Here is a 23,221-nt window from a genome sequence, read left to right on the forward strand (position 1 = left end):
TTTCTATTGGTATAAATCTGATGAATTAAGCCATTTTCAACTGATTTGTACCGTTTATTCTTATGTTATACTGTTACACTGAGTGTTAAACGACTGTCCCAGGTTAGGGAAGGGTTGAGCTGTCACAAGCACGTTAACCCCGATAGTCACATTAATTATTGATGTGCCTATCCAAAGTATAAGTCATACACCGTTTTCTTATACATTAGGACGTTAGTTTTCTCAATTGAATGGTTTCATATTTTCGTAGTCGACCTTACAGTATTGTTTTTTCTCATCATTGAAGACCTTACGGTTGTCTCTTATAGATCACATCCATTTTATTTTAACTTTTACTGTTTCAACTAGTAAAAGGGGTACAATGACGCCATGAAAAAAGAAAAGTCCGTTTAAAATAGTTGTCGAATATGGTAATACATTCTATCTACAAAAGCACCATTCTTCATCATAAAAAAATTATACGTTAAGTGCCAGTCTTTGTAAAAATCAGGAAATTTAGGTAAAAATCAAAACATGATCAGAAAGAACCCACCGAGCTAATCATGCTATTTAATACTAATCCTGAGTTAAAAATAATTGGACTTTCGTGTGTGTGTGTGTCTGGTGATATCAAATAACTTGGTTAGAAAATTGGTTAGAAAGATAGCAAATTACAGAGTTATCTCCCCTTATTCGTTAATTTCTAGTGCATTTCAACCAAATTGTATCTTCTATTACCAGAACAGAAAACACAAAAGAATGTTATTTTTGTGCATAACTACATTTTATGAGCTGAAATCAATGTCAAATTGGGGTGGGGTTTTTTGCTCATGTTTTCACCATTGACTGATTCTTATGCAGACTGGCACTTAATTATACATAACAAAACACACTTGAGCACTTATCAATATATATTTACTATATACATTAAACAATCGTCGTGTGTGGTTGCACAAAACAACTAGATTTATCTTAAATACTAAAACATCCACATATAATTTCGCCAAGTGCATTCAACAAAACCACGTGCCTTTACACTATTATCGGCATCAAATGAACGCATATTTTTTTGGTGAAGAAATAGAATAACATATGAATAACGATCACAATTTATTATAAATAACCACATCATTAAAAAAGTAAAACAAAAATACCAAACCCTAAGGCAAATTCAAAAATGGAGGTCCATAAAACAAAATCAAATGCAATCAAAAAGAAACAAGTGAAATAATTGCAAAATACCCTAAAATTTTATAAGAAAGTTCATTGGACTCAATATCATAATGTTGCATGGCTCATTTGGTATGTGGGTGTTTTTTCCTCCTACAGTGAGCTTTCGTAGGTTTCGTTTGTTCTTTAGTAGTTGTTGACTCAGTTACGGTTGTTGTTTGTTCTGTTGTGGTAGTCGGGCTTTCAGTCGTTGTCACTTGACATCCTCGTGGTATGATATCAGTCATATTACAGAAAGTACTAGATGCAGAGGTGCATGTTGATGGTACAAAACAAGCAATGGACTTTTTTGCAATGGGAGGTGCTGGAAGGATGATAGAAAGACAAATAAAACCGTCAATAATTTTGTATTGAAACATATGTGTGTATAATCATTCGAGATTCTACAGTGACATTATTCAATAGACAGTTATATGTATAAATTGATCGTTGATGAGTGATCTCCAGAGACAAGTACATTCATATCAAGAAAACCATGTTATTGCTTATAAACGAATAAGAAAATAATGTGTACTACTACATTCAGAAGTATTTGAAAACTTCAATTCAACAGTTTAAATTATCCGAGACCGAGCCCTTTGAGTATTGGTGATATTTACAACCAAAATGAAGCAAAAAAACCGGATTGACACGGTAGGGGATAGAACCCACTACGACTTTTTTGGAAAAAAAACATATGCTGCTTATAACTATAATAGCATAATAAATACATAAATAATGAAAGTATAAATATCAACAATCCTAAAGAAAAAGGCTTTTAACGCACTGATTTAAATCAATTTATAAAAACGAATGAGGAAAAACATTTTTTTTATCTAAACGAGCAATGTACTTACATGTTGGTTCTGCTCCTAATGCTGCAAAAGAAATCAGATAAATTATCAATTATTTTTGTGACGTCATTAAACCATGCATTAAAAGTTATTTCTGTGTGTGTTCTGTTTTCATGATTTACAAACAATAATGTTTTAGAACGACAGTAAACTACTGTAAACAATTCATACTCGACAAAAAAGATAGGTATATATTCATGGCATTCAAAAACGAAACAACAAAACAATTTCTACAAAACATCTCGCAGAAAAGAAAATCCGTTTCAAAGGCTAGAATATCAAGCAGTGACACTAGAGTGGATCATTACAAATAACAGATCCGTCATTGGTTGTTTGTCATGATCAAGTAAATATGAAAAAAGTTGATTAGATAAACAATATTAAATAGGTAGTACACGGGTAGGTATGCGCTTCAATATATTGTTTAGGTTGTAAAATATGATTTATGCTCCTTCCGCAAATCGTTTATAACCGAGAGAAATAACCATTAACAGTTTTGAACATTGCCTTCGCACAAAAAGAAAATGGCGTGTCATTTAAATTAAAACCATAAGGTTCATGCTAAATGTTAAAAACCGGCAGGCACTTACATGACTTACGTTACTATACAGACACCTTATTTTTCAAAAGATGAAAATGAAAAACAAATTGCAACACATGTACATTCTTTGATCAACACAGTGTATACGTATCTATGCAATAATTAAAGCCTTCGAATCAGCTAGCCTTAATTCTACCTTTCCTTGTTATAAAATGAATGAAAGATTGAAAGAATAAGTACAGTTTTGTTTTTTTAAAAACAAAATAGCTAGAAAGTATAATCTTATCTTATTTCATGAAAGCCTCAATCATATCCTATATAAATGAGAAGATATGGTTATATGTTTACCTCAGTTTTAGTTTGTAACCTGGATTTGTTTTCTCTAAATCGATTTATGACTTTCGAACAGGGGTATACTACTGTTGCCTTAATTTACGCTACAAAAATACTATAAATGGTCATATCTTTGTCAGTCTTTATACAAAACAATTGCTTTCGATCGCCCTGTTGGTAAAAGATGGACGAGAGATACCAGATGGACAGTCAAACTCATAAACCGAAAATAAACTGACAATGTCATGTTCCTGTATCTTCTTTCTTCATCTTTATAATCTTATTCGATTAAATGTTTCAGAAATTTAACAAGGGTTGTTATTACCTACAGCTTCGTAAAGAGTACCACCTTCCATACAAACATCACATATATCTGCCAATTCTCCTGTCTGGTTGTGGAATTCAACTAAAGCTGAAAGAGTATCAATACTTTTTTACACGCTTTAAAACTATGTTTTTGTAAATTATCGTGAAGAACGTTTATCACTTAATACACATTGAATCGACTAAATTTTTTTATAATAATAGGTTTTTTTTCTTTTTTTTCTATACCATCATCGAGTTTTGTCGTTTCTTAAAGAGTATCACTCACCAAATAGAGATGCAACATAACAATTTCATCACTAATAGTGAACGCTACAGATATCTGACGTATACTGAATCTGTAATTGGTGCAGGATGATTCAAATAGAAAACGACACCAGTGAAGTGGAAAAACATCTCTTAACAATACAAAAACATGATATTTGTATATTTAATCATATCATATTTTTATATGTATTCATAAGATATTTCGGATACGTAGGTAAGATATCCCGTCTGGACGTCCCTTCTACACAATGTGATGACATTGGTTCTCACTTGAAATTATCATTTTATGTATTCGTACATATAGATAGTATTTTTTGTGCTTTATACATCTTATACCAAAAAGTTTACTGGTTTATTGCAGACTACTGTTTAAATTCCCGGTGTTTATGATCAACGTTTAAACATAAAATACAGAAACATTATATATGTATGTCTTTTTTGTGAGGGAGAAAACAATATCGTCAAATTAAAATCAAACGGGTATTGGAATTAATTTTGATTTGATCTATCAAGAACCAGAATAAAGCATTTTAAATGAGATGTATTTTGTTTTGTTTTTGTAATGCTTATTGTGTCCAATATGTCTGTCATACATGTGAGATGTTTAGCTAAATGTAGCGCTGTGTTCTACATGAGGAAATGCCTGTACCAAGTTTAAAATATGACAGTTGTTTTCTATTCGTTTAATTTGTTTGAGCTGTTACTTTAGACATTTGATAAAGGACTTTCCGTTTTGGATTTCCCTTGGAGCTAGTTATTCTTGTTGTTTTACTTAACAAATTATTGTTCTGGTTCCATATTCTGTATTGCATTCTGTTACTGAATATATTAGTGGTACACATTTTACTGTAACATATGCACTTTTCTTTATCATTAAGCTCTGCATATGTAATATACCTAGACGTCTTAAGCAATAATCATCTTGCGTTTGCATTTTCTTGAATGATATTTCCATTTTTCAGATATCCAGTTTTTTTTATAGCTGCATTTACCATTTAAATGATGTGATTTGTGCATCGTTGAAGTTCGTGTGCTTAAAATAACATGTTTGGACACAAGTGGATAGTTGCCTCATTGGCAAAGATGGCTTCTTTATATCCATCTATCGCAATATGCAAATGATATCAACAAGGATATCTTATGAGTTATATTATCAAGAGTGTCCTAGTGGAGGTTATCTTCATTGGAACTATATAAAATTGAGAATGGAAATGAGGATTGTGTTTAAGAGACAACAAACCCGACCAAAAATGCTGACAACGTTGATATAACATAAAAAAACACAAAAAAATATTATTAAAACAGTTTTTGGAATAAACAGAACTTATATGTCACATGCTATCTTAAGTCTTTCAGAATCTTATGACATATATCAAAATGACTAACAGCATATAAATACGTACCTCGGGTTAAAAATTGAAACTTCAGAGGGCTTTCAATATCATAAAAGATCCCGTAACATTGAAACTTATCTGTATCCTTATTCCTGAAAATTGTAAAATATCGTTATTTTTCTTGTGCAAAATGTCAAAAACATCTAAACTTTATTCTATTACACATTTGAATTGTCATTTCATCAATTTTGAAACTATAGAAACATTAATTACAATCGTTATCGCTATTTTTCGAAATTTTCCTTTGATCAAGCCGACTGATAATTTCTTTTCTCAGTGGAATCGAGTGATATGAAAATTATCGCTAGAAACTAAGGAGGCACGTGGTGTTGCAAATGAAACTGACATGAAACTGAAAACGTCGTCATAGGTAAAATAGTGATAAACAGATTATCATTGGTCATCTCAACTCGATTGCTTTTCTTACTTTCGCCGTACTGGCTCAAGCGACAGAATCGATCTCGTTGAGATGATCAACGATAAATTATAAATATTCATCATTTTTTTTAGCATACTAAATTGGTTTTGTTTTATCATTTTCCCGCTTAATCGAAAAGTACAGATTTAAATATAGAAAATAAGATTCAGAACAACAACTGCTAACATGGGGCATTAAGGGACCGAACCAACTCTGTAAAATAAAGGCAACCGTAGTATACCACTTTTCCAAAGGCAAAAATCGACTTAGAGAAAACAAATCTGGGTTACAAACCAAAACCGAGGGAAATACATCAATTTTAAAAGGAAAACAAAGGTACAGCAGGGACACTGAAGTGCAACAAAAACAAACGCCAACATACATAGAAACGAGCTATTTGATAACAACTGCCATATTCCTGACTTGGTACAGGACATTTTAAGACAATAATGGTTGGTTGATCCTGGTTTAACGTTGAGTCGTTTGTGTTTTCTCTTATTTTTGAGATATTGAGATAAGACTTGGCACGGTACTTGTCTATCCCAAATTCATGTATTTGGTTTTCATGTTATATTTTTTATTTTCGTGGTGTTTTGTCTGATGCTTGGTCCGTTTCTGTGTGTGTTACGTTTCGATGTTGTGTCGTTGTTCTACTCTTATATTTAATGCGTTTCCCTCGGTTTTAGTTTGATACCCCGATTTTGTTTTTTGTCCATGGATTTATGAGTTTTGAACGGTATACTACTGTTGCCTTTATTTATTGCTAACCAAATGTCCCGCTGACATGACAATGCTGAAGAATATCGCTGAAATTACAACACTACATAGCAGAAATACAGCACAAACACATCTCACAAAGATATGCACAAACAAATAATATAATAGTCGCCACAACATGCAAACCGCAGAACAGCAACGAACATTTTCCATCAACGACATACAAAACAGGAACTCACAAATAGTGACGCACCTAATTAACAAATAAATAATCTTGAACTTCTGGCAAATATTATCACAATACCAGTCCAAACAATTATAAAGACAATTAAAAACAACCCGACCAAATAAAAAACAACAGCAGAGGGTCACCAACAGGTCTTCAATGTAGCGAGAAATTCCCGCACCCGGAGGCGTCCTTCAGCTGGCCCCTAAACAAATATATACTAGTCCAGTGATAATGAACGCCATACTAATTTCCAAATTGTACACAAGAAACTAAAATTAAAATAATACATATCACTTATATCAAATGCATAAGGGGAGATAACTCTCATATGGAGCGTTCATATCGCTTCGGTCAAAATAGGACCATTCATGCGAAGGATATAACGAGCAATTTTGTTAAATAAATTTGTTGTAATCTTTTACGGTTACAAAGGAGTTGTGCACACAAGGAAAAAAGTGTTTAGGGAGATAACTCCTACATAGAAAAGTATTCTGTTACGCAGGGTAAATTTCAAAAGCGCATAAACTGTTCGATATAATATACGAAATATTTAAGCGATATGTTGCGAAACAAATATTTATCGCAAGAACAAAATTAGGCGGAAGAAAAAAAGAAAAAAAAATAATCAGAAGAAAAACAATAGGTCTTTCCACAAAAAAGTGGAAAGACCTAATAACAGTATTGAAAGGCTACTTCATAAATATATGGACTACAAACGATACAACAGAACACATTATTCAACCGAAACTACAACAGAAACATCAAAAATAAATATATGAATGTTTTATGTATAAAACACCGAGATATGTCGTATAGCAATTCAAATTCACACTCGGTAAAATAGTCGTATTCGGGACTATGTCACTTTCGGTACCTAGCAGACATAAATGTTAAACCACAATCTAAGTAAAATGTCATTAGTTAGTTTAGACACAGACACATCGTATAGATAAACCAATTTGTGATGGTGTTCTTAAAATTTACGAAGTGTCATTGTGAAGCTTCTCGTAACTCTGTTGGAGCAGTTTCTGCGTATGAAGCAAACTCCTTACATGATGTCCGTATAGTGTGAACAGGCACGAGCATAAAAGAGGGACGAAATATACCAAAGGGACAGTCAAAGTCATAAATTTAAAACAAACTGTCAACGCCATGGTTAAATATGAAACAGACAAAAAGACAAACAATATTACAAATGACACAACATAGAAAACTAAAGAATAAACAACACGAACCCCACCAAAAACTAGGGGTGATCTCAGGTGCTCCGGAAGGGTAGGCAAATCCTGATAACATTAGACAATACATGAACACCTAGAGGCAACGAATTATTTTAACCTAGTAAAACAATTGCAAACATTATGACATATTCTACGAAATATTTTATGACCTGTCTACTTTTGTCTTTTAATCTTGTATCTTTTGCGTTTTGTCAACAGCAATATTCGATAATGTAGTTAGTCATTAAAAATTTGATACATCTATTAAAAACTGTCAGCTCCCCAAATGACTATACTGTGTCACTTATTATCATTCATCATAATTTAAATGAAGTCTCAACTATTAGATTCGGGGCATCAAACGTCTTATATTTAAATACACAAAAATTTCATTGTCTTATCTTTGCTATTTAATTCAGATATGCAATTTGCGTACACAATGAAAACAATTTCAGGGTGTGTACAACAAAGTGATCAATTTGGGTAAAAATAAAAAGGGAAGGATTCGTTCTATTTCTAACTTTGATTACTTACAACATGCCAACATTGTTCTACGATCAAATATTTAAATTGTAAAATATAAAGACAATAATCCAAAATATAAATAAAAAACTCAAATTCAAGAAAGAAATTTAATCTTAAGGACGATTAGTTTGAACAATAAGAAAATATGACATAAGGTATGATTTCCAATTGGACTACTCTCATTATATTAATTAGACAATGCTTTGACTTGGATTTATATAGATTCTACCACTGCATCGAATGTGATACGATATTTATCCACTCGAGACAGTTAAATTCCAAATTTAAAAATGCGAGAAAATATTACTGTATAGAGTGGATAAATATCGTATTACACGAGATTTGGTGGTGACATATGTTTGTCTAATGATTTGCAAACAATATACAGGCAAACGCATTCCTTCTTTTCGAATGATCTGCAAAAAGATGTAATCTTTCTATATGAAGTCATTGTGCATGGTCGCCTTTTTTCATGCTGTCACAATTAAAAATTCAGAGGAAATCAGAAAATTCGACGTCATAATCGGATTTCAACAAATAAAGAACTGAGATCAAACGAATAACACGTTGATTAAATTGTTTAATACAATGCGTGCAGAAAGGGATAAATTGACGAAGAATTAGAGAAAAGCATTTATAGTTCAATTATATGTACATAGTGACATTAAACTGGCATTTTGTGATAAATAACCTCTGCATTCAGTATAAGAAGTAGCTCATATGTCAGAGTATTGAGATATGGTACCTTTTTGTTTAAATTCAGAGGCTAGATGACTAAATTTAACCACAGCGTCAAATGCAATTAACACAAACATTAATAATTCACTTACCTGGTAATAATAAAGCGCTCTGTTATTTGATAACACTGCGCTGTTGTAGTGCAAAAATAGGCAGAGTAACAATATTTGTTTGACCATCACCACTAAAACTGATATCATACACTTTGTTTCCGTCCTCGTATATATTAAATGTTTTATTGCGCCATGGACACGGAAATTTGCAGGGAAATTCAGTCACACCTGGAATATGAAGTTTAACATTTATCAGTCGTTGACCACATCTTTTAATAAAAGTCGAATATAATATTCTGAAGGATGTGCCAGCATATTTCAGCCTGGGAATACATATAAATATAAGAATTGGAAGCTTTTCCCATGTTCGTTTATTTCGTTTTTTTCCGAATTATAAATTTGAAACACCTCAACATAAAAAACATCGAATATAGTTATTTAATCTCGCAATCTAATTAAAATATTGATCTCTGATTACGTTATACTACATATGAGTAGTATAACGTAATCAGAGATCAATATTTTAATTAGATTGTTAATCTCGCCTTTTCAAATGGGTTTATAATACACGAACCTGATAGGAATAAGGATTATAGCCTTCACAACTACAAAATTATCGTTAATTAAAATAACTCTTTATATAGTTCGTGTGCCCGATGCGATTGTTTTGGATTGACTTTCAATAACAATGTTTTTAAACGTACACATTTGCCAGATGTAAATATACCCAAGAATGGTTGGATCGTTTTTACCACAAATAATAGTCAACTTTTTCTACTGTCAAATTTGCCTGGGAGAGTTTTGAACCATATTTTTTAAAAGTATGAATAAGAGCATCATCTGACATGAATATAACCTTGTCAATGCAAGCAACTATGCTATTACTGAAGTACCCAACAACAAAACTTTAGTACACATTGTTTGATTTTAATTTTCCATACAATTAGTTAATACATTGTAACATTATCCTATGTTTATGCTTCGATAAACACCTAAGCTATAGCCAATGCCATGAAAAAATAAATTCTATGGAAACTGCAATTAACCTTTCATCTTTTTATTGCAAACAGCTGACGGTGTTTGAAATAATGTTTTTTGTGGTATCTGAAATGAATTTTTCAACAAATGTCTTATATACTTCATTCAAAAGTGCATGGAATGTTAATACCATTATTTCATATAGTAGTACTGTTACTGTAATATCATTTTTTTTTATATCAAATGAATTTCGTAATGTATCTATCGCTTTTAATCTTATACGCTTACTTGAATTATCAATAAACCAAATGCTTGGTATTATACTTGTCATGCTAAGCATCTTTTCAGTAAAAGGTAACATTACATCAGTGCACATGGTACATTGGAGATATACTTAAGATTCTACCACTGCATTGAGCGTGATATAATTTTTCTTCACTCGAATACAGTTAAATGTTTATATTGAACAAATGCAAGGCTTGCCGAGTATTTAAAATATTCAAATGGTACTGTTGTGAGAGAAAAATATCGTTTTACACTAAAAACAGTGGTGAATAAATATATATACATGGTGGAATCTGTTTCTCTATTAATGTATTTGTGATATGAAGACACACTTAATCTTAACCATTCAACTAATTCAATGATCTGCAGAAAATAAATAGATAGGAAGAGATATGATGTTTCGACCATGGACACAGTAGCAAATTCATAGTAAAGTTTAATAAATTGTCATCATAATTAAATTTTGACCAACGAAGAGCTGAGATCGAACACATTTCAAATTGATTATTTTTATGCACATAAATTTCACAAACAAAATATTCATTTGAAATGGACAAATACGAACTTATGTCTTACCTGCTGAAATTTCAAAAATGAAGAACATCAAATATACAATCATTTGTATGTGCATATTGCTTGCTCCTAACAGTACATCTGTATCACATAAATTCAGTAAGCAATGCAAATAAAGACGACGTGCTATCTATAAATATATACCTTAGTTGAGTGATTTGGAGGTTTTTTTCAAACCTGTTGCAACTTACCAACTTCCTTGATAACATTAAAAAATTAATCAATTATAAAAACGTTTAAGTTATATACAAAAATATAATTGATAACAAGTGTGGACACAGAGTTGTGTTGTCTGATGAGTGGCATTATAAAAAAGAGAAAAATCAGAAATTGACAATAGTTAACAAATATACCAGGCTTATAATTTAATACGCGCGTTTCGTCTATATAAGACTCATCAGTGACGCTCATATCAAAATAGTTAGAAAGCCAGTAAGTTCAAAGTCAGAGAGCAATAAGCACCCAAAATTCCAAAAAAAATGTGCCAAATACGGCTAATAAGATTAACGGTACCACTTTTCTTGCACCAGATGCGCATTTGGCTAAGGTAATCTAACCATGGGATAAGAAAATCCTTAGTAAACCTGTTCTTCGAATTAATCATACTTTTGCAAACATTAAATTTAAAACAAATGACCATATAATCGACATTCATGTCAACACCGAAGTGCGTACTACTGGGCTGGTGATACCCTCGGGGACGAAACCTCCAACAGAAGTGACATCGACCCAGTGTTGTAAATAATTATCAAAGGAACACGGCTTATAATTTAATACGCCAGACGCACGTTTGGTCTACATCAGAATCATCCGTGACGCTCATATCAAAATAGTTAGAACAAAGTTGTAGAGCATTAAGGACCAAGAAATTCCAAAAAATATGTGACATAAAAAAAAAAAATTATAGCCTACAAAATGGGTAACAATTATTAAAAACTGTGAAAATCAACTAGATGGCCGGAGCAAAAACATACATACATCACCATATGATGTTTTTAATCACTAATTTTTTTTTCAGTCATATAAACCAAAACATCAGATTGAGAAAACAAATTTTATTTCTAGAACTTTTTGGCTTCTAAGAGATTTACATCCTTAAGGGCATACGATACAGTTACAGGGAATGTAATGACGTTGCTAACGTAATTTGTTATTTTCGCGACGTCAAACTGTGACATATCGGGAAAAGATGCATTTTTCGACTGATTTTTATCATTCAAACTGATTTAATTTGAAAACGAGTTCATGGACCCCTATTGTTCAAAACGGCATTTGGTTTCATTTTGCAGGGAGATTATGTGACCCAAATTTTATAAAACTGTAAATAGAGGATTTTTTTAATTGTGATAAACATGCAGTAAAAAATGACGTTTTTTTCTCAATTCATGAACATTTGATAAATACGAGTCATTTCTGAATAAAAAAATGCATATTGTTTAAAGATATTTATAAAATACAGAAATTACCGATTATTTAACAAAAAACAATTTGTTTTTATCTTGTATAACAAAAAAGTTATGTTTTTTTTTCGAAAAAGAAATTTCGGCCACAAATCTGAATTTCGAGCAAATATACAAAATTTCGACCTCATTTTACGCAAAAAGTAGCACATGAAGGTATATTTTTCATTACATATTTGATTTAATCAGGTAAAAAATAGCCTATATGCAAATTTTCATGAACTTGTAAATACAGGATCAAAACTGTATCGTATGCCCTTACCATATGGTAACCATATACAAATTCATAAGGGATAGAAGACAATTCAGTTTATATAAAATGAATTAGTTACACAGAGTTTCATCTCGCCAATTTTGTAATTTTTATAATGCAAATGTTGAAATCAAAAAATTTTAAATAGCAATACTATTACATGTAATGTATGCAAATATTCAAAGTCAATGAACATGGCTACAAAATTTCATTGAAATGATATGTGCTAATGGTAATACAACTGCATGACTTATTATAGGTCGCTCCCTTTAGACAAACCAAATTGTAAACTCAATGAATCATGATGAGAAAGAGGGACTACATATTCACAGAAACGAGACTTGACAATGCCAATTGATTTCAATACCAATTATCACTCACTAAATTTTAGCAGTTCATCGATCTAATGTAAATTGACCAAAAGAGTCAATACAACACGGCGGAGGGGATAGCTCCAAATAATCTCCATGGATATGATATATGTCAATGCTTATAAAAGGGCAAACAAAATATCATTGACATACCAATAGATGTTCAAAATAAACTAGATCTAATCACAAAGTAATGAATTGTTGAAGCCATCGATGCCAGAAACAGCATGCCTTCATTATGTATGTTGCGCTTTTTCATTTTCATTGCGAGACAAAAACTTCCTCGTGACATTTTTTGGAAATGGATCGATTTGTACTAAAAAAAATCATTTAAAAGCAACATATCATCACTTTTAAACTCAATTATTCGATTGGACAATGATTAACAAAGAATATCATTAATTTGTTTCAGTGGTTTTTGACGCGCCTGTGTTTAAGTTCAAACGTATATTCAGAAATCATTGACTTTACACCAGTATATTCCATTCCAAACTAAAGGATAAATAGAAAGAGTTGGTATTGCTTTGTTTCATAAAAAAGAAAAGCGAACGTAAACACAAAAATTTGGCGGATTTGTAATAACAAAAATAACACGACGGGTGCCACATGTGGTGAAGGAACTGCTTACACTTCCGGAGCACCTGAGATCATCCCCAGATTTTGGTGGGGTTCGTGTTGCTTAGTCTTTAGTTTTCTCTGTAGTGTCTTGTGTAATATTATTTGTCTGTTAGTCTCTCTACTTTATTAGCCATGTATTACAGACTAGGGGAATAGCTCTGGTAGCATGATTGGAGACGATTATATTCGGACACATAAAAACACATCTGCTTCCATTTTCTACATTTTAATCAGACAAAGATGACGTCACAAACAAAAATACAAATTACTGGCAAAAGGGGGACAACTCTCTTTCACAAAGAAACATAATCCGACCATACATACTGATATATAACACATGACAGTGTCAGTGTATTTTCAATCTATGAGTTTGACTATACCTCTGGTGTCTTTCGTCCCTCTTTTCTTTTAGCAAAAAGTAAAATGTTAAATATTGCATTAATTGCTATAAACTAATCAACCGCATTGCAATTTGGGTCTATTCACTTATAAATTATGACTTGGGTAAAGAGATGTCTAATAGACACTTATGCCAAATCTTAAAAAGAGAATTCCCCTGCAGGTACAAGGAAAACATGAAAAGTACATTTTTTTAACTTAAAGGATTTATTTGATTGACAATGAGATATAGTTATTTTAGTGAGCAGGATCTACATACTCTACTCAGAGATCACTCTCAGTTGTTGGTGGTGTTCGTGTTGCCTAGTCGTTAGTTTTCTATGTTTTGTGTACTGATTTTGTCTGTTTGTTTGGCTTTAAAAATATTTTTATATCAGCGTCACTGATGAGCGTTATGTAGACGAAGCACGCGTCTGACGCACTAAATTATAATCCTGGTACCTTTGATAACTATTTCTTTTTCAACTATTGCGTTGTCGGTTAATTTTCGATCTATGAGTTTCACTGTCCCTCTAGTATCTTTCTCCCCTCTTTTATTAACTGTTGATGGTAAAATTTTGTAAGTAAGTCGGATAAGTACTATAATCAAGTGAATGTTCAAGAGCTTTGACTTACAATAGTAAAATATAACTCTTCACGGTTCAACTCACTCAGGCAGCTTGGATCAAGTCGGTTTTTGGTATTGTTTGGAGATTCCTAAAAAAACTTGGAGTGATCTTCGGCGCTCTTGAAGGGTAAAAATATCCTACTTCACAATTAAATAGGATACTGTCTCTGAAAGCAAACCACCAGACTTATTTTACCATATATACAGTTTATCTTATACATGTGGTTGTAAAAGCTTTCATTTAACTGTACAGAATTTGGAAATTTTCATGGTTTATTGAAATATTAAAATAATTTACAGACTACACTATACATATTAGGTATTTGTTTCTAAATACATAGTGTGTATGAAATGGAAAATGAAGAAAGAAAAAATCAAAAAAATATATATAAACATCTGGTCGATCTTAACCATCTACTTTTTAACCGTTTCATCAGATCGAATGTACTTGTGTGTACTTTCAAACAGGAACAACACACTGATTGGAGGATTAAGAGCCAATGAAAAAATATCTGTCACGTGTTTGTTTTTTCTCTTTACAAACATTGCTGCATCATACAATATCGATCCGATTCAAATGACTAGTCAAGGGAACTTTAATCAATTAATTTAGAGAAGATGTTAAGCGGCTGTTGTCTGTTTAAAAACAAACGTTTTACTACATTTGTTATACATGTATATGATATACAGTGATCGCAAATTATGCAACCGTATACCTCTTTAACAAATATTGTGAAAGAAAAGCTTTAATTTAAGGTGAAAGATTTTAAAGATGTCTTTCTGAAAGCTAGAGTCTAACCTGTGATATTGATATTTAATAATATTAATTTGCAATGTTTATCGTAAATTCATGAAGAAAACGTAATTGACAGAAAGTCGAAAACCATAATCCATTTTTTTTTTTAAACATCGTTTTACTTGTTTTCCGTAAAAAAATTCAGACGTTATTTGTCTTTGCCTGCTCTCACTTTTGATACGAGAATAACAAAACCGGCTGTCATTGTTGATCATATAATTTTACTTATACTGCTTGCTGTGTATAATCCTCCGAAAAAGGAGCACAACCGAATAAAGAAATATAACTCAATTTTATTTTTTCCTAGTATTGAGAAACCTACTCAGATATGAATTACAGGCTCCTGACTTGGGACAGGCACATAAATAAATAATGTGGCGGGGTTAAACATGTTAGCGGGATCCCAACCCTCCCCCTAACCTGGGACAGTGGTATAACAGTACAACATAAGAACGAGCTATAAAAATCAGTTGAAAAAGGCATAACTCATCAGATAGACAAAAAATACAAGTGGACGTGGCCGGGTACTTATACATCCCGACACAAAAAGACACAATGAACAGATCTGAGAGTACTCGCAGTTATCTGACAGCTAGTTCAAAGCCACTAACAACTAATAAAAAAATCATGCATCTAAGACTAAACAATCAATCCGTACACATCCAGCATCCAATGGATTTAGTGTAAAGACGTCATAAACAGCCAGAGAAAAACATGACCTTGTGCAATGCCAAGTTACAGGTATCGACAGATTGTAGATCCATGAATATGTATATGTATATAACATACAAGTAATATTTAGTTAGCTTTTAATCTACTGATAACAAAATCAATATTTATACCAATAAAAACAATATTCAATGATCTTCTCACAGTGTTGAATAGGTAACCTTTTAGAATAAGTTTATTTAAAGGAGCGACAAGTTTACATGGATCATTTCTAAATTTCTGGGCACGGTTAACAACATTTCCGTAAAAATGAGGATGTGCTATCCCGTTTGAAATAAGTTTTCTACAGATACAACCAAACTTCAAAACCAAATCTTTATATCTATGGAAAAATTTAGTAAAGGTTTTAAGTAATTTATGGTAACGATATCCCTGGTTTAATAATTTACCAGTAATACATAGGTTGCGTTCGTTAAAATCAAAAACGTCACAACAGACACGGGCATAACGAACAAGTTGTGAAATATAAACACCGTAAGATGGTGCCAACGGAACATCACCATCTAAAAATCGAAAATTAACAATAGGGAACGAAAAATCGTTTCTTTTGTCGTAAATTTTAGTGTGTAGTTTCCCGTTTAAAACCGAAATATCTAAATCCAGGAAAGGACAGTTATTACCGAATAAATTTGATTTATTTAAAGTAAGTCCCTTGGGGTAAATTCCAGCAGTATATTGAGAAAATTCTTGATTATTTAACGAAAAAATATCATCAAGATAACGGTACGTAACATGGACATAATTGCATATATATTCTTTTACATAAACAAAATACCACCTGATTTAGATGTACAATTTTGCCTCATAACAGAGGGTAGTAGCTTAAATTCATTAACCTCAACATCATCATATTGATCAATTTTAGTTTCAGTAAGACATATTACATCATATACAATGTAAAGACATGAATTCAATAAAATCGGGATTTTTCAATTTAGAAACAAGACCACACACATTAAGGGTTAACATTTTGATATTTTTATAAATTGCAAGACATTTTCATTTTCAAACACTTGGAATCACAGAATTATCATCACTGACATCAAGCACTGACTCGGTGTCTGGACATTTCCCTCTCGCGCGCTCCTACAGCTCAGTAAGGCCCAACTTTTTATATTCCACGTCCACGATTCCCAGTTTGAAAAGGTCGTCCGGGGATGCGATCACCACTCTATCACCACCATTCTTAATAAAACAATGAATTTTACCATCACGCGTGTGTGCGTTTTTGACTTCATCATTTTTTCTTACTAATTGAAAGAGTTTAAAACGCAACGGCGTCAAACCTTCGCTTACATATATACGTTTGTTTAAGTTCTTTCCTACTTGCAAGGAATTTAAAACGATCAGTGCGGTTTTCAAAGTTTACGATCACCTGCCAGTTTTCCCTGGGTTTTCTTACCAGTTCGGTAGGCGTCACAAATCTTTCCAGTCAAAACAACCTTGATAGCACGAGCTAAAGCCATTAAAGCATCTATTACGTCTTCATGGCCTTCCACTTCCAGTAAGGCGGTCACTCTGATGTGGTCCCACCTCGACTGCCAATCTAGTGCGTCATTCGCGTACTCGATGTTACGAACTCCTACCTGCAATTAGTTGATTTTCGTGTCGAAATCAACAAGGTTTCATCCATGATTATTTTTATAATTCAACGGTGGAGTTATCCCTCTTTTCCCAACACCAAAATGTGTGAGGAAAAACGGTAATAAGGCATCATACACATTATAATTCATTGACCGAATTGGCAATATAAATCAAGTGTTCAAAGTATTAGTGAAGTTACGAATAGATTAAATATATATTTAATATCATGAGCGGAATCCCATTATCATGGGAGATTGTGTTTCTGATAGAATATCAATTAGTTCATAATAGTTTTCACTAATTTGCTGAAAAATCTTTCTCCCTGCATGTGTTATCTTTGACAATTGTAAGGGGGGGCAAGGAGTTTAACTGTTATGCTGTTATGGGGCATTTTAATTCTTTGTTATCTGTTATTCTGAAAATATATTTACTGTTAGCTGTTATTGTCTTATTCTTTGTTAGCTGTTATAGGACTATAATTATGTATTTTGTTATCTGTTATTGTGAGAATCTATTTGCTGTTAACTGTTATTGAAAATTGGAATGTTAGCATTTTGACAGCCAATCTTCCGTAGAAATTGAAGATAATTGAAAATTGTGGTTTGAATGGATAATAGTCTCATTGACACGCTTACCACATCTTCTTACAATGTATATCTATTGGGGTCTTTCTACTGGTAATATCGGGTGGCCCTGTATTTGCAGAAGAATTTCAGTAACATACATCACATAAACATATAAAATCAATTGGACCCAGGACCATTCCAGTATATATAATTATTATCCTTTGTAATAAATTCCATTGTCTGTGAACATGTAGCAGTTTGTGCAAATTATAATTCACTTATTACTTATACAATAACTTATAGTATGGATTTTGTTATAAAAAAAGCATTGGTACACCTTATAGATTTTTTTTATTCAATGACCACATAATAATCTTTATGTTGTACACCACTGTCCCTAATTAGGGGAGGATTGGACACCAACTAGCATGCTAAAGTTGACGCAGTCACATTCTGTATGTGCCTAGATATTTCCAAGTCAGGAGCCTGGATTCAGTGGTTGTAGTTTGTAATTGTGTTACTAAGTTTCTTGTTCACTATTTTGTGGATAAATTAGGCAGTTAGTTTTCTCCTTTGAATTGTTTTACATTACTAAATGGTGTGGGTTTGAATTATGGCTTTGGGAATTATACAACATCTTTTTCTTTTAGCATTTATATTATAAGTGCTACTCCCTCTCTTTTCATTTACATGAAAGAGAACCCTGACCACCATATTTTTAAAAGATTTTTAACTGCTTCACATGGCGAAAATTGAAGCTCAGAAACCATTGATGCAAATACAGATGTGTCTTCAGTTTAGTTTGCGACAAAAACCCTTTTTAAAATTCTACAGCTTCTCCAATGCTGTACCCAAATTTTCCATATTCTATAATTTCACACAAGATACATGATTGGTGTTTCACTTGGTGTCATCCAAATTTTCACTAGGTCCAAGGATTTGTATAGTAAGATCTTACTATTCAAAACCTTGCTAGGTCCAATTTCTATTATACTATCAGAATTTGTCACTTGAGTCAATTTCTATTATCAGAATAACCATAACTGGCATGCATGTTTCAGTTACATGTCATGTCTCCACTGATCTGGGTATTTTTGTATTTTATAAGTAAGTTTTATCATGAGGTCATTAAATAAAAAAATATATTGTGCATCAATTTTTTTTTTATTACTTGTAAAGTATATATATTGCTTTTCAGTAAAAAAAATCTAAAAATCAAATTGATAATAAAGTGTCACTGGCTGCACTATTTTCAACCTAAATCATTAAAAATTGATCCCTCAAATGCCCTAGATTAAAAAGATCCCTAAATCAGAAACTAGTAATTTCGTTCAGAAAAAATTCAACATCCATACTATAACTTATTGTACAAGTTACGGGAAAAGAACTACCTCAACGGCCGAAACGTCTTGTTTACACAAATTATAATTTCTAGGTCCATATACCACAAGTTATATACTAAGATCTACGAGTCATCTACTGGATTGGTCCTGGACAGATTTATTTTCATATTTCATTTATTGTTATCTGTTATTATCATTATGTCAACTACTGAATATAATAGATAGCATAAAATAAATCAAATCAAATCATTTTATTGGTGTAAAATCAAAATATTGGATTGTTACCAAGACAAACATGAAAAACATTACAAACATACAATATTGAAATTTAAACAACATTCATATTCTAGAAGACATATAGCTATATATATAATATATATTATATATACAACTCGTCTAAACATCAATCCAACAATGTTAGATCTGTAAATTTGCTTTCGCAAATTTTTTGGTTCTTCCCTCGCCGGGATTCGAACCCATGCTACTGTGATATCGTGACACCAAATCGCCTGCACTGCAGCCGTCCCGCTAGACCACACGACCACCTGGGCTCTCAAAAAAAAGAGCTTTCGCTGGCCGTGTGTTACCTTTCCTATATATATATGATTAAGATGTTTTGGAGGAGGTGACACTTTTGCAAATTTGAAAATACAAGTACATAAATTCATAATGCAATTGTTATAAAATATATCATTACAAATACTATAAGAAAAATATAAAATAGGCATAACTTTGTTACATCGACTAGTTTTTCTTATCAACTAGGCTATTTCTTAATACATATGAAGCATTAACTCCCTTGACAATAATTTTAGTTACGTCATACTCATGAAAAGTAAACATAAATGCAAATTTTTCCTCATCAGACATGGTGAAATCTGGAACTATACTCTCTACTGCCTGAAAATTCTTTTAAAATTTGACATTGTAAAGCAAAATGATATTCATCTTCTACCTCCTTTTCACACTTTAATGCAAATTGATATTCATCTTCTACCTCCCTTTTACAAAGAGAACATTATCTTTTTTCCAAAGGTAATTTACGGTGTCTTCCCTGTTCAATATTTAGATAACTATTACTTATTCTTATTTTTATAAAATTTGATATCATGTATCAATCCAAATATATTAATAAAAAAAAATCTAATTTGTATTCTTTTTTTTAATTTTCTGTATGTTCTTAGTTTCTTTCCATTAGGGTTATGGAAACAAACTAAGAATATACGAAATAAAGTATGAACACAAGTGAAACATTTCCAAGACTTCTTAGGTCTAGCTAGCAGGTTTATCTGTGCGCTTTCAGGGAACTGGTTCATGAAAAGTATTTACCAGAGGTGTATTTACAGGGATATATAGGGGGCCGCCCCCTCTTTGTGGGAAAAATTGGTTGAGGAGGTTAGAGGTTACTAGACTGATATTATTGGGGAAGCAGGTGGATTTTTTTTCAGATTGGTTATTCAGTTTCATCTGTTACTTCGCATGCTTTGTTTCCGTGCGACAATTTATCTTCACTTTTGCGCACAATTGTTTCTTGCATTTTGTGTTGCAGAATATTTGTTTTATCCAGTATTAATAAGAAGACAAAAATATTTTGAGCTGTTACCCTGAATATTCATCGTCAACGCTCCTCCCAAAACGAAAATAAGATATATAATTGTCTATGCACTTGTGATTAGTGAAGCAATTCTATGAGGAACTAATTTTAGGGGTAAAAAATGTTCCTCATCAAAAAATCTTAAAACGACTTGTATATAAAAAATAACTACGTTCATATGAAAATTCAATAAGGACAGATTTTATCCTAAAAAAATTGCCGACTATGGGCCTCGGAAATTAAAATCCTGAAAAATTCATTTGTCTATACCTGAAAAAAATTAATTCAAATTATGTGCAATTAAACATTCTTCCAATAAAGACTAATAAAAACAGAAACCTTTAAACAGACTTACTCAGAAGATATATACATGTATATAGTTACGATACTGTTGTCAGGTCATTAAAGATGGCATATTATGTCTTCAATTTGGCTTTGATTCATTTATAATATTTGCATCGGAAATAAACACATTTATTCTGACCCAGCTGTAGGCATGATACGGGTTATGTTCTTCTCGTATATTTTATGATGGTATGATACTAAACCTCTAACGGGAGGAATTGTGCTCCTGATATTCATATGATGAACTGAGGTCTGAAGCTGGCATGTCAGTAACTGCTAGTAGTCTTTTGTTAATTTATGCATCATTGTCATTTTTTAGTTACCTATTCTGACATCGGACTCGGACTTCTTTTTAACTGAGTTTTACTATGCGTATTGCTGTGTATTTGTATTTTTCTACATTGCTAGAGGTATATAGGGAGGGTTGTCCCAATTCGGGAGCCTCTGGGATTCTTCTTGCCTTTTTTTGTATTGTATGATTTTTAATTTTAGTTTCTTTAATATATTTCGCAGTTTAGCATGACGTCCATTATCACTGAACAAGTACATATTTTTTTAATAGTTGTTTATATTTTTTCAAAGAACATTATTTAGTTAATCGAATATTTTCCAATTCGAAGGTAGAGTTATCTCTCTTTTCCTATATCAAGATAAGAATGAAGAAAATTCCAATTAACTCCAAACCATTACTGGGCGATAGGTTGGGAAACAGATAGGCATCCCAGTCCTTTTTATGCAGTACCATAGCTAGAATAACAAATACTATTTTCCCCAAGTAAAACAAAACATTTAAAGCAGGACTATTGCAAACATTCAAAAATCATAAAAGTATATATATGATCGTGGATAGATGATAAAAGTTTCAAAGATTTTCAATAATGTATAGACGAGCTAGCCAGTCAGTTTATAAAAAGACTTTTGCATGGGAACTGGTTCACGAAAAGCGGGATTTGTATCTTATATAAAAATTCAGTGGTTGTCGTTTGTTTATGTGTTACATATTTGTTTTCGTTCATTTTTACATTAATTATGCAGTTAGTTTTCTCGTTTGAATTGTTTTACATTGTAATTTCGGGGCATTTTATATGTGACTATGCAGTATGGGCTTTGCTCATTGTTGTTGTCCGTACGATGACATATACTAGTAGTTGTTAATTTCTGTGTCATTCGGTCTCTTATGGAGAGTTGTCTCATTGGCAATCATACCACATCTTCTTTTTTATATATACATTGAGTAATATTGTCCAGGTTCATTGTTCAATACAAAACAAAACAGCAATGCAAAGTGAAACTAAGTTTAGAGGTAAATTATGTTCTCAAAAAAAAAATCTAACAACAAAGTGTATATATCACAAAACTACGTTCATATGAAAATTCAAACTAAAAAGACAGCCATGATCGATAGATCTTCAACAATAAGGACTGACTACGGACCCAGGAAATTAAAATTCTGAAAATTTCATTTATCTACATGATAAAAAATTCAAAATTATGTGCAATAAAAAAATTCTTTCTATAAAGACTTCCTCACATTTATCAAATGAGAAGTGATTTGAGAGGATTACACAGTGGTGTTTTATTAAAATCTGTTTTAATCTCAAATGATGTTGTCACGGACACAAAAACTCTCGTTTCTATTTCCGCACTTGACACTGTTTTATCTAGTATTTCAGAGACCCTTCTTTTCAGATCAATTTGAACATCGATTTACTTTGTGTCGAAAGGTAATCCGTACCTGATAAAAGATGATTTATCAAATGAAAATTTATCAAATATATTTGAGCTATTTTGATACATATTAAGCAAGCTTTGTTTACTAGTAGAATCTGTCTCTCTTTTTTTGTGTGTCTGCGTGTCGATATTAAATACATTGTTTATAGCTAGAACTATATTTCTGGATATGATTACTGTTATATTGT

At 32.0% G+C, this 23,221-nt stretch overlaps 1 protein-coding gene across 1 annotated transcript; it reads right to left on the reverse strand.

Annotated features, from left to right (window-relative positions):
* Positions 1–1,143: 1,143 nt before the first annotated feature.
* Positions 1,144–10,760, reverse strand: LOC139529640 (probable endochitinase). The gene is made up of 6 exons (XM_071325504.1): positions 10,641–10,760; positions 8,841–9,029; positions 4,911–4,993; positions 3,242–3,328; positions 2,046–2,066; positions 1,144–1,513 (listed from the first exon to the last, which is right to left on the reverse strand). The coding sequence occupies exons 4-6, from the start codon at positions 3,270–3,272 to the stop codon at positions 1,275–1,277; spliced, it is 291 nt and encodes a 96-aa protein (XP_071181605.1). The 5' UTR covers positions 3,273–3,328; positions 4,911–4,993; positions 8,841–9,029; positions 10,641–10,760; the 3' UTR covers positions 1,144–1,274.
* Between the last annotated feature and the right edge of the window lie 12,461 nt (positions 10,761–23,221).

The sequence above is a fragment of the Mytilus edulis genome, chromosome 7 (genome assembly GCF_963676685.1).
Source record: "Mytilus edulis chromosome 7, xbMytEdul2.2, whole genome shotgun sequence".
Classification (NCBI taxonomy): Eukaryota; Metazoa; Mollusca; class Bivalvia; order Mytilida; family Mytilidae; genus Mytilus; species Mytilus edulis.